The sequence below is a fragment of the Puma concolor genome, chromosome B2 (genome assembly GCF_028749965.1).
Source record: "Puma concolor isolate L17-30 chromosome B2, mPumCon1.1.hap2, whole genome shotgun sequence".
In the NCBI taxonomy this organism is placed as follows: domain Eukaryota; kingdom Metazoa; phylum Chordata; class Mammalia; order Carnivora; family Felidae; genus Puma; species Puma concolor.
The window spans coordinates 121,651,820-121,665,458 of record NC_141671.1 but is presented as its reverse complement, the minus strand read 5'-3'; the positions used below and the strand labels follow the sequence as shown (position 1 = coordinate 121,665,458).

Sequence of the window (13,639 nt, the reverse complement as noted above, 5' to 3'; positions counted from 1 at the left end):
ATGTTAACTTGTTGTAGTGCAAAGGAGTTTCTAGAAAAGTGGTTGCTCAAGGTAAAAGTTGACCATAAATTCTTTTTTCTTAAACAGCTTTATTGAGAGGTATATTGATAGACAAAGAACTGCACAATTTGATTAGTTTGGACATCATACACCTGTGATACCATCACCATGGTCAAGGTAAGGGACATACCCAACAAGTTCTGGCCCTTTCTTTTTAGTTTTAGTTGTGTGCATGTGTGTGCATGTGAGTGTGTGTGTGTGTGTGTGTGTTAAGAACACTTACGTGAGATTTACCCTCTTAACATGTTTTGAAGTACACAATACCATATTATTAACTATAGGCACTCTGATGTACAACAGACCTCTAGAATGTATTCATGTAGCATAACTAAAACTTTGTATCCATTGAACAATAACTCCCCACCTCCCCCATACTGGTAACCACTATTGTCTTCTCTGCTTCATGGGTTTGACTATTACAGATCCCTATACAAGTGGAATAAACTCTTAAGAAGCTCTCAATACCTTAAAAAGAACAGAGCAATCAATAGATAAGCCCAGGTCGAATGAACAAATGGATGAGTGGAATAGAATAAAATAGAACAGGAAAGAATAAGTAGTTGAAACTTTTCCTGCCCTAATGCAGCAAATAACTCAGAGCGCAACCACAACTGGCATAATTTTAAATATTTAAATAAATGGAAATTGAAATGAATTCATAACAGATGTCTTTTTTTATGCAATTAATGCTTTTTTTTATGCACTTAGGAGCTGAAGTTTCCTGGAATCATTTTTAAGAGGAGAGGAAACACAGACTCATCTTCCTAGAAAAGGGACTTTTAAGTGATAAAGCACTATGGATCCAATTTATATTCCTGAAGACTTATCTGGTTGTCCAAAATTTGGGAATAAATCTTGTCCTCCCGTAAACCGCTCTTTGCATGTCCGAGTGATAATGTATTCAATTATGACTGCAGCCATGTTTATCACTATCTTTGGAAACTTGGTTATAATGATTTCCATATCACATTTCAAACAGCTTCACTCTCCCACAAACTTTCTGATCCTCTCCATGGCAACCACCGACTTCCTTCTGGGTTTTGTCATCATGCCATACAGCATGGTGCGATCAGTGGAGAGCTGCTGGTATTTTGGGGATGGCTTTTGTAAATTCCATGCAAGCTTTGACATGATGCTTAGCCTAACCTCCATTTTCCACCTCTGTTCCATTGCTATTGATCGATTTTATGCCGTGTGCTACCCTTTACACTATGCGACCACCATGACCACCTCCATGATAAAGCGACTGTTAGCATTTTGCTGGTCGGCACCTGCTCTTTTTTCATTCAGTTTAGTTCTGTCCGAGGCCAACGTTGCCGGCATGCAGAGCTACGAGATTCTTGTTGCTTGTTTCCATTTCTGTGCACTTACGTTCAACAAATTTTGGGGGACGATATTGTTCACTACATGTTTCTTTACTCCTGGCTCCATCATGGTTGGTATTTATGGCAAAATCTTTCTTGTTTCCAAACGACATGCTCAAGTTATCAGCAACATGCCTGAAAACACAAAGGTGGAAGTGAAAAAAAACTTATCTAAGAAAAAAGACAGGAAAGCAGCTAAGACCCTGGGAATAGTAATGGGGGTGTTTTTAGCATGCTGGCTGCCTTGCTTTCTTGCTGTATTGATAGACCCATACTTAGACTATTCCACTCCCATAATAGTACTTGACCTTTTAGTGTGGCTTGGGTACTTCAACTCTACTTGCAACCCCCTCATTCATGGGTTTTTTTACCCGTGGTTTCGGAAAGCTCTTAAGTACATATTGTCAGGCAAAATATTTAGCTCTCACTCAGGAACTGCAAACCTATTTCCCGAGGCACATTAATAAAAAAAAAAGCTATTACAAAAGTGAAGAGAGTATTGAAAATGAGACTTATCATTTTGGCCTCATGCCTCGCATTAATGATACTACTAAATTTCAGTAATCCGGATAAGTGTCTCCTAACGTGCGCAACAGTTACCTTCAGTATCTTTGACCCATCAGGCATCAGCCGTGTATTAACTGTGAACTCTATCTAATCAACACTCCCATCTGACTGGGGGAAAATACACAAAAGGAGTATAAGACATTTCAGAATAGGTTGGCCTCTACTTACACACATGAGACAATTATAAACCCATAAAAGAATCAATGTAAGAATAAAGAAAATAAAGTGCTAATGGTTTTGGTTGCTGACTCCACTCTAGGAATTCAGAAAATAGATTATTGAGGCCTGCGGACCCATGGAGAAAGTGTGACATAAGGTTGGTCTATACTACCTACTAGCAGTCAGTCCCCTTTATTGTTTGGTTTGGGAGAATTATTAACCATCATTATATGAATTATTCAGTCATTTCCTGACACCCCGAAGCTTACTACAAAGAGCTGCCCATTGGAGAAGCAGTTGATTACAAATCATCATATGCAATTTGAGCTTTTATCCTTGTGATTTCTCACTCCGTGGTTTATATTCGAAATGACTTCCTGTTTCTTTGTCCCCACCTTCTTCCTCTGCATGCTGTGTCTACACCACTTGCCAGCAATCACAAAGCCTCTCCCTGTACTCGTTTAAATCATTTTCTCTGTAAGTTGCCCTGCCATCCTGCCAAATACATTTCATCCACACCACAATGCCTATGATTTAAGTCAGATCATGAATGTTTGGTGAGAATCCTTCCAGTGATTCTTCTGTGAAACATTAAGAAAAAACCAGAAACTTCCTTTTATCTGATAGATTGGAAAACACATGCGTACGTGTAACAACCATGTGCACATCCTGTCCTACGTTGGATTAAGTTGTGGGGTGGAAAAGAGGAGGAGCAGAAGGAGGGCAGATTGCTCCTGAATCCAAGTTCAGCTTTAGGTCAGACTTTGAATAGGCAAATTTAATTCTGGCTTTTTCCCGACTCTCTTCTAAGCCCTTCTCTCCCCATACCCTGACATCCATGTTCTAGGTCCAGCTATGGACAATCATTGGGCTCCACTTGTGCCTTGAAGGACAACATGATTCCATAAGGATGATTCCTCTTCACCATGATTACAGTTTTCATTTCCTGTACTTGTTGGTAGAAAAGCAAAGGGGTGTAATAAATGCATAATTGAAGTACTTTCAAATCTGCCAAAATATTTACTAATGCAGTGCAACTGCTCGTCTTGAGACGAGAGGGAGGGAGATTGGGTATGAGTAGCACTGCCTGGCTCCTTCTTCCTGAGAGTCCCAAAAGACTGTGGACACCACCCAAGTATACCTCTTCCCTCACAGTTGATGACCAGGGGGCCTGGCTGGCTCAGTCAGTAAAGCATATGTCTCCTGATCTCGGGATCCTGAGTTTGAGTCCTATATTGAGTGTAAAGATTACTTTAAAAAAATTATCACAGATGAAGACCTTACAACTGACTTGCTGACTGTAGATAGAAATCTATTCTAAATATAAATGGAATAATCTATTGGAATAGATTCAGCTAGGCAATGCATGTAATAGCTCTAAGGCTATAGGAAAACTGTCTCTATTCATTGATATAGATATTGAGTCCTCAATAAAGGATATAAATACTCATCATATGCCTTCCCTCCCATCTGTGTTAACTAGTGTTCTTGCCTCAGGTTTCACAGCTTTCTGATCTACTCTACACAGTTTTCTGAAGTTAACAATTTTCTTCTTAAATATCTTCCATTGTTTCTATGCTAGATTCCCTCTATTTACACTAGTGGGGAGCACAGATTAAGATTAGGATTAAGGGGGTCCCTTGCTGTGGGGTGTCCAATGGCATTCTACCAATGAGAAGCACCGCAGGAGATCGAAGGATGGACAGAAGTTGAAATCAGGGTAACGCAGATAATCTCTCTGTCACATTGCCCTGGAGTTGGCTGACTTCATACAGGAAAGGACATGTGGAGTCCCTCTCCATACAACTATTCTCTCAAGTTCCCATAGCTACTCCCTTTCCCTGTCACTTAGGGCCCCACAGGGTGGTGACTCTATGTTATTGCTGCCCCTGGATACTAGGCTGTTTCTTGCTGGTTTTCTTAATGCTGCCCACATCATTGTAAATAGTCCCTTTATTAAACTCTTCTCAATCACCCAGGTTGATTGTGCCATCTGTTTCCTGCTAGACACATGGTGAGTGTAGCTTTCATTGCTCTAAGACAAAGTTTTGAAATTCTTCTCAAAAACATCAAGTCTGTCCAAACCCAACTTGGCCTTTCTTTGTGTTTTCACATTTAGTCACTTCTCTGAAGGGATTGTTGGTGTCCAATAAATCGTTCTTCAGTTAGTCCTACCTGGGGGCAACTTGCCTTTCTCCTCTACCTGACAAACTTTTTATTTTTAGGATCAGTCATCAATGTAAGATTTATGGTGTCCTTTTTGTGTATAGAAAAGATTATTTGAGGTAATTTTGGCTTCTAAAATTAATCTTTCACTTACAAAATCATAATATTGAAAAACGTAGCTCTTCCTTAAAAATCTTATTTAACTTATAAGTTTTATTTAATGGTAACATATAAACTATAATTTATAAACAGAATATAGTTACTCTATTTCCATAGTTAGTAACTTCTAACATCTTTAAGCGGCAAATACAGCTATCTAATTGAATTATCTTAATATTTTACTTGTATTTATCAAAATGTTCAACTTCTCTTTTTTGTAGTTTTTAATTTTTTAAATTTTTTAAATTTTATTTAATTTTATTTTAAGTAGTCTCCACGCCCAACATGGAGCTTAAACTCATGACCCCAAGTTAAGAGTTCCATGCTCTACCAACTGCATTAGCCAAGAGCAACCCTTAATTTCCCTCTTGAAAATTTGTCAGACTAATGCATAAAACTTTTCCTAGTACTTAGAAACTCTTGTAGACTTAATGACTTACAAATATGGTAATTTTAAGATTCTTTTGTTTTATTTTATTATTTTTTTTATTTTAAAGAGAAAGAGAGAGCATGAGCAGGGGAAGGGGCAGAGGGAAAGAGAGTGAGAGCATCCCAAGCAGGTTCCACGCTCAGTATGAAGCCTGACACAAGGCTCGATCTCATGACCTGGGATCATGACCTGAGTTAAAATCAAGAGTCAGATGTTCAATTGACTGAGCCACCCGAGTGATCCGGTAATTTAAGATTCTTAGCAATTATAATACCATTTATAGACTTACCAAACTTTTCTTGGGCCTTTCAACTTAAAAATCATGGCTAAATTAATTATTTAATAACAGATTTTATACAACAGAATAAGAGGCTTCTGCACAGCAAAGGAAAACAATCAACAAAACTAAAAGACAACCTACTGAATGGGAGATTATACTTGCAAATGACCTATCCTATAAAAGGTTAGTATCAAAAATGTTTAAAGAACTTACACGACTCAACAGCCAAAAACAAATAATCAAATTAAAAAATAGGCAGAAGACATGAACAGACATTGTTCCAAAGAAGACATCCAGATGGACAACAGACACACGACTAGATGCTCAACATCGCTCATCATCCGGGAAATGCAAATCAAAACCACAGTGAGATATACCTCACACCTTTTAGAATGGCTAAAATCAAAAAAAGAAAAAAAAAAAAAAAAAAAAAACAGAAGAAAGAACAAATGTTGGCAAGGATGTAGAGAAAAAAGAACCCTCTTGCACTGTTGGTGGGAATGCAAACCGGTGCAGGCAGTCTGGAAAACAGTATGGCTTCTCCTCAAAAAGTTAAAAGCAGAAGTACTCTATGATCCAGTAATCTTACTACTGGGTATTTACTCAAAAAATACAAAGCCACTAATTCAAAGGGATACGCATCCCTGTTTATTGCAGCATTATTTATAATTGCCAAATTATGGAAGCGGCCCAAGTGTCCATGAATGGATAAAGAAGAGGTGGAATATACATGTATATCAATATTATTCAGCCATTAAAAGGAATGAAATCTTTTTAATTTGCAACGACATGGATGGAGCGACAGAGTATAATGCTAAGCAAAATAATTCAGTCAGAGAAATACAAAAGCTATATGATTTCACTCATATAAAGAATTTAAGAGACAAAACAAAGACAAAACAAGAAGAGAAAGAAAGAGAGAGACAAACCAAGAAACAGACTGTTAACAATAGAGAACAAACTGGTGATTACCAGAGAGGAGGTAGGTGGTGAGGGGATGGGTGAAACAGGTGATGGGGATTAAAGAGTTCACTTATCACGACGAGCACTGAGTAATGTATGGAATTGTTGAATCCCTGTATTATCTACCTGAGACAAATATAACACTATATTTTGACTACACTGAATTAATATTTAAAAACTTAATAAAAAAATCCCTAAAGAAGTAGGAAAATATTCCATACTAATGGATTTAAATTCTCAATATGGATTGAAGATGACAATGCTCCCTGTCGATGTATAGGTTAAATGCGATCCCAATCAAAAGCCCATCAAGGTGTGTGTGTGTGTGTGTGTGTGTGTGTGTGTGTGTAAGTTGAAGGGCTGATTCTAAAATGTTCATGTGGAAATGCATAAGATATAGAAAACAATCTTGAAGAAGAACAAAGAGGACCTTCCACTACCAAATATCGATTACTACTACAAAGCTATAGTAAGTAAGACAGTGTTATAACGGTGAAAGGATAGAACGGAATAGAAAGCCCAGAACCAGTTCCATATATATTTGGTTACCTGACATAAGATCAAGGCACCGCTGCATTTATATATACTGTGATTCCATTTATAAAAATAGCAAGAACAGGAGGGGCGTCTGGCTGGTTCAGTCAGAGGAGCATATGACTCTTGACCTTGGGGTATTGAGTTCAAACCCCATTGGGTGTAGTGATTACTAAATAAATAAAGAAAGACACTTTTAAACAAAATGCAAGAACAGGAAAAACTAATTTTTGATGAAAAAAGTCAGAATAGTGGTTACCCATACGGGAAGAGGTGACTAGAAAGGGGCACAAGAGAGCCATCTACATACAGGAAATATTCTAGGTCTCTCCTGGATTATGGCTATACAGGTCTATATGTATTCAAAATCTCATAAGCTGTATGCTTGATATTTGTGCATTTACTGGGTTTGTGTTGTACTACAATAAAAAGTTTTAAGAATATAGAAAGGAAAAAAATAAAAACACTTTTTAAGTGGGAATCACAAAGCTATGGTGATAAATGCCCTAACATACTAAATTCTTTTAAACATTACAAATACTGAAAATGACACATATACAAATATTACTTTGAAACTGGATGTAAACTATATTAATACTACAAATTTGAATTACAGATCCTTCACAAGCATGAATATAAGGGTTTTTATATGCAAAATTGTAATTAATAAATTTAAATGATATAAATAAAGTAAATATAAATGATAATAAATAAATAATACATTTAAATGATATAAAGAAAAACTTTAAAAAAATCTTTTGAGGGGCGCCTGGATGGCTCAGTCGGTTGAGCGTCCGACTTTGACTCAGGTCATGATCTCACAGTTTGTGAGTTCGGGCCCCATGTCAGGCTCTGTGCTGACAGCTCAGAGCCCGGAACCTGCTTCAGATTCTGTGTCTCCCTCTCTCTCTGCCCCTTCCCTGCTTGCACTCTGTATCTCTCTCTCTCAAAAATAAATGAACATTAAAATTTTTTTTTAAATCTTTTGAAAAAATTTTAAAGAGACTGCGTGCATATTAAAAAATGCAAAAGGAAGCAAGAACTGTGCACTAAAAAATAAATTTCCCTCTAATCTGTCCTTTTGGCTTACAGACTGCTTTTTCAGAGGCAATTACTTTCCTGTGTATCTTTCTAGAAATACACAGGCACATCCACAATCATATATGTACACATTGTTCTCACGTACTTTTTTTGAAGATGGCAAAATACTATACATGCTGTTCTGCAACTTGATTGTTTCAGTTAGTAATATTAGGGATTCATTCTCTATCAGGAAACAGTTTTTCTTAATTTTTCAAAAGCTCTAAAAAATATTCCATTATTTGGAAGTATCATAATGTATATAACTGGATTTCTACTGTTTCTGATTTCTGTGGTAACAAATCATGCTGCAATAAATATCCATGTGAGCACATATCTATTTATTGAGTATATCAGCAAACACCTTAGTTGTTTGCTTTTTGATGTTTATTTTACTGCATTTCCATGATTGCATTATATCACTTCTCCCTTTGTGGTTCAATACAGTGCTTAGTTATCAATGTCTACCCAGAGGGATACAGAACAGAACATAGTGATAAGCTAGAACTAAACCCTGTCCTCTGGAAATTTGAATCTTAGTGAGGGAAAAGAAAACAGGGCAGATGAACACATATTTTGCAAAGTTTTTCAAGTATAATATACCTGACCTGAACCATGTGAATCTTGTGTTTAATTTAGATCTATTAGTTATTTAGTGTATGAAGGAAATCCTTCTGAAAATTCAAGTGTGCAATTTATAGGTACCTGTTGGTCTGGTTTGTCTTTTCCTTCCTTATTTCCATTCTTTTTTCTTTTTTACTTTATTCTTTGATCTTTATTTTAGTCTCTATAACTTGATTCTTATTTCTTTTATTTTACTTACTTTATTCTTATTTATACTTTATCCTATATTACTTTATTCAACTTGGGGGATAAGCCACTGAGAGTGGGCTGCTGGTAAATTAATGCCAAGGAAAGAAAAGATCTTCTTAAGGTCAAAAGGATGCAATTGTTTTTCCTTTTGCAAATTAAGCTCTTTTAGTAATAATTAAGTCCTGGGGCTCCAAAAGTCCCTGTGCCCCAGGAGAGCTGGGATGATGGATCGGACAGCTCAGAATCTGACTGTAGCAGCTAAGTGTGTGCTTTATGCTTCATCATCTCAGAAGCTCACTGAGGAGTAATCTTCATGCTAAATAATTTTGCTTAGTCAAACACCATTGAAGCATTCGAGCCTTGGTTTGAGCCTGGACAAACTGTTGTTGCAATTCTGAGGGACTTTTGTGTTTTTGAAATCATTATTTCAGTCCTTGTTTGTTTCCTTATTATGTTATCTTTTCCCTTAAATAATTAAATTTCAACTAAAAGACAATGCAATGCTTGCTCCTCTCCAGAGTTGTTTGCAAATGTTTCTTTTTACTTCTTAGGAAAAAAAACTAACAATTTTCTATGCTTGCATTGGGTGATTGTTTACAGTGCTGTCATGCATTTGGCCCCCGGAAATGTAACTGGTAAAAAGAAAAAGAAGTGTAATAATAATATCCTAGGTTGAAAGTGAGATGTCTTAGTGGGCTTAACTTTATTTAATCTTATTAAAAATTACTGTATATCTTTTGGAAGTGAGTCTTCAACCTAAAGGAATCTAGTCTGTTATGTTCTTTTTTTTTTTTTAATGTTTATTTTTGAGACAGAGAGAGACAGAGCATGAACAGGAGAGGGTCAGAGAGAGAGGGAGACACAGAATCGGAAGCAGGCTCCAGGCTCTGAGCTGTCAGCACAGAGCCCTATGTGGGGCTCGAACTCACGGACCCTGAGATCATGACCTGAGCCGAAGTCGGAGGCCTAACCAACTGAGCCACCCAGGCGCCCCTGTTATGTTCTTAAATAACAAACAAAAGCCGGACTGCACTTGATTTCATGACAATTTCTTTGTTTAACAAAGCAGTAGACCAGCAGCCATATTTGCATTTGCTTACTTGCTTTTGTAATTTGGGACCAAGAGTTTATGATAGGGGCTTAAAGCACTATTACCTTTGACATTACCTTCACAATTCACACGCGTAATGACTTTGTAAGTAAATAAGTTTAAACACTTCCCTAATATAGGTAACCATGCGTCAGAAACATGAGATAATGCTATTAAGTTTGGGCAGCTGTTTCATACCCTGCTTCCTCCCACAAAAAAATAAATAAATAAGATGAAATAAATGATATTCACTTTACACACCTAGGAGGTTAAGTTGTATCAATTCTTTCAGGCATTAAATTTTCAAAAATGAAACTTCAAACTCCAAAAATTATACCATAAACAATTGAAGAGTGTCTATTTTGTATGAGAATGCTGTCTGTCTATGGATATGCAGTGAAATGCTTAAGAAATTTTTTGGTACCTGTCAGCTATCTTTAAGGATGATTTTTTAAAGAATTAAAGAAAAAAATTAAATTCACAAAAATAAGATGAAAGGCAAAATAAAGTTAATTTGTTAAAGAAGTTAATTGAGCATTTAAGATTTCATTATTCCATTATTTAAGATTTCATGGCTAAAGTGATAAGTAACCAAATAATTTGTGCTGTATGTTCCAAAATTGATAAGCTACAGTTTAAAAAGGATTTGAATAAGTCTTTGTCCTTCTTACCTGTGTTTGGTTTCTCAAGTTCAAATCCATTGCACAATATTTGATTGACAAAATTAAAACATACCTAAAGAAAAATGTTAATTTGAGAAATTAACTTATTATATCCAGATCAAATAAAATGTGCCATGATGTTAAAATTTCAAATAATACACATTGGAAAAAAAAATGGCTGAGCTATTGTAGCAAATACTGTAAATATTATTTTCAAAGGTAATTGTATTCTCATTTAGTGTGTTTTCCAAGTAAATTTCATGAGGACATGATTGTGAGTTTGTTTTTACGATGGACCAGTGAGTTTTCATTTCTTCTCAGGCCAAAGTCCACTCTACCCACCTGGCCTTAGAGCTCAGTAATGCTTGTCTTTGGTCATCAGAATTACACAGCCAGTCCGGGCACTGGAAAAACAAATCCAACCTCTGCCATACTCTGGGTGAGTCAGTCTCATTATTTTCACACTTTTAAAGGCAACAGCATAAATTATGTAACGTGACAGTTTAAACAGTGAGCACGCCCATGTGTCAAATTTGTTCCCAATATAAGTCTTGCAATCTGGGGACCAGGAGACCTCAACTTAAATTTGAATTCATGGATGGAGTTGCTAAATGAAAGGAGGTAACACATGAGATTTACAGAATTTATCATATCAGTATCCCCCTGCCCTTTTTGGAGATTATTCATGTATAATTTTGTAGACTTTAGCACATTTTTAGTCGACCACCAATTGCTCTAAAAATCTAAAAACTTATTCTTCACATTGGAAAGAAAAATATTCCCTTAACTGAATGGTATGTATTAATCAACAGGATCCAAAGCATTTGCAAATACCCACAAGAGAAGTTAAGGGGGGGGGGGGGAAGCACAATCTTTAGATTGTAATTATTTTTGAAGCTAAACATTAAAGTTCCATAAGTCCTAGTAATTCTTGACAGGTTTTATCCATCAAATTGGTTAATATAAGTGGGATAGAGAAAATTCTTGATCTGCCTATAGATTTGGAATCCTAAGTAAGGGTTACATATTAGTGACCAGAACATGGGCATTTACCTGGGTTACTTAAGTGGTTTTAACTGGGTTACTTAGACATTGGATATTCATTCAGTTGTCTTTAGTCCCTTCCTACTTAAGGGATAGTCCTTAGACTAAGCATCTCCTGAGAGCCAGACTAGGCATCTCCTGAGAGCCAGACTCTTAACCTCCACCCCAGAAACAGAATCTATATTTTAGAAAGACCCCTGGGTGATTTGTATGTACATTAAAGTTTGGAAAGCAGTGTTCTTGGTCGGTAGGGAGTTCAGTTTAGGATTGGAAATGCAGCTACCTGGGCCTTTCTGAAAATTTGCCCACCAGGGATTTTTATTGTTTTTCTTTTTTCTCTCACAGAAAGGAGAGGAGCACAGTAATTTTGCAAAAGATTAATAGTGCCCACAGGACAAAGACGATGAATTCACCTGAACTTTGGAATCCTCCGGAAGTCCAATTTTGCTTTGCTTTGGTCAACAATTCATGCCCTAGAAATGTGAGGTCTGTGCTGAGTGTGTGTGCCATGTATGTTGTCATGACTGCTGCTATAGTGATGACCATGTTGGGCAACCTGGTTGTGATCATTTCCATCGCTCACTTCAAGCAGCTCCAGTCCCCAACCAACTTCCTGATTCTCTCCATGGCCACGACTGACTTTTTGTTGAGCTGTGTGGTCATGCCCTTCAGTATGGTCAGGTCCATTGAGTCTTGCTGGTATTTTGGAGACCTCTTTTGCAAAGTCCACAGCTGCTGTGACATCATGCTCTGCACAACCTCTATTTTTCACCTCTGCTTCATCTCAGTGGATCGCTACTATGCTGTTTGTGACCCTTTGCATTATGTCACCAAAATTACCATCCCTGTAATAGAGGTCTTTCTACTCATCAGTTGGTCTATTCCAATTTTTTTTGCCTTTGGCCTGGTATTCTCAGAATTAAACATAGTTGGTGCAGAAGACTTTGTTGCAGCCACTGACTGCACAGGTTTGTGTGTATTGATATTTAACAAGCTCTGGGGGGTGTTGGCTTCCTTTATAGCCTGCTTCCTACCTGGGACTGTAATGGTGGGGATTTACATACACATTTTCAGCGTAGCCAGGAAGCATACTAAGCAAATTGGCATGGGTCCTACCAGGAAACACGTTGGGTCAGAAAGCAAAATGAAAGTATCATCCAAAAGAGAAAGCAAGGCCACCAAGACTTTAAGCATAGTCATGGGAGTGTTTGTATTGTGCTGGCTGCCCTTTTTCATCTTGACAATCACAGACCCTTTCATTAATTTCACAACTCCTGAAGATTTGTACAATGTCTTCCTCTGGCTGGGTTATTTCAACTCCACTTTCAATCCCATCATATATGGCATGTTTTATCCCTGGTTTCGCAAGGCATTGCGGATGATTGTCACGGGAACCATCTTCCACCCTGACTCTTCTACCCTAAGCCTATATCCTGCAGATACGTAGGCAATACTCTCCATTCTGTAAGATTCTTTCCTGGTAAGGAATCTTGTTGGATGCTCCTCCTCAAAGGTAAGGCCATAAACTTACTGGATAAGCATATTCTTCCAGTTGGTGTTATGGACATCTATCTAAGTAGGAGCAATCGATCTAGTGTTCTAGGTTTACCAGAGCTACCAAAGTGGTTAATTTCTGGAGTTCTGGGGAAGGCATCTCTAATAAAAAACTCTGTCCCATGGCTTGCTGATTCCTGAATTCACAAAATTAGAGATTTAGAATTTCACTCCTTTGACTTAAATCAAATGGAGATCTTATTTTTTCTTATGAACATCAGAAGAGGAGACAGAGTTGGTCTTCACACTTATTGACAGCCAGAGTTTATCTAAATCTTTCATGAGACTATTGTTCTATCTTAGGGGAGCCAGGGAGAGAGCTTGAGAACATTGGGAGTCTGGATTATTTAGCATGTGATTGACTTGGAAGGGGAGAAGGAAGCAGACAGTTGTAGCTAGTTTCAATTTTTTTGGTTCTGACTTAAACCTCTTCTAAAAGCATTGATGTGAATTTTGTAATATTTTGGTAAAATTGGACTGTCTTACTGAATGAGAAGAATGAATAAATAAGAGTTTAGGAATATATTCTTTCTCCCTCTCAATATGTAATTATATATGCTGTATATATTTACAGCCTGTGTATATACACATAGGTGGTATTTCCATGTCTTTGGGTGTCTGTGTGTACATACTAATTATTCACTAAGGTTGAGTTTCATTCACAACTGAAGTTCTTTCCCTACCCCATAGTTTTAAGATAATACTTAATGCTGC

The 13,639-nt window shown here is 37.1% G+C and overlaps 2 protein-coding genes across 3 annotated transcripts; both read left to right on the top strand.

Annotated features, from left to right (window-relative positions):
* The first annotated feature begins 856 nt into the window (after positions 1–856).
* Positions 857–1,888, top strand: LOC112862354 (trace amine-associated receptor 3). The gene has a single exon (XM_025925641.1). The coding sequence runs from the start codon at positions 857–859 to the stop codon at positions 1,886–1,888; it is 1,032 nt and encodes a 343-aa protein (XP_025781426.1).
* A 7,508-nt stretch (positions 1,889–9,396) lies between these two features.
* LOC112862883 (trace amine-associated receptor 4) lies at positions 9,397–13,448 on the top strand. Of its 2 annotated transcripts, XM_086705961.1 has the most exons (3): positions 9,397–9,770; positions 10,649–10,766; positions 11,717–13,448. In XM_086705961.1, exon 3 carries the CDS (start codon positions 11,775–11,777, stop codon positions 12,816–12,818), a length of 1,044 nt encoding a protein of 347 aa, XP_086562087.1. In that variant the 5' UTR covers positions 9,397–9,770; positions 10,649–10,766; positions 11,717–11,774; the 3' UTR covers positions 12,819–13,448. The 2 variants fall into 2 exon arrangements, with proteins under 2 accessions (XP_086562087.1, XP_025781887.1); XM_025926102.2 differs by lacking the exon at positions 9,397–9,770 and having other exon boundaries at positions 10,299–10,766.
* The last annotated feature ends 191 nt before the right edge of the window (positions 13,449–13,639 follow it).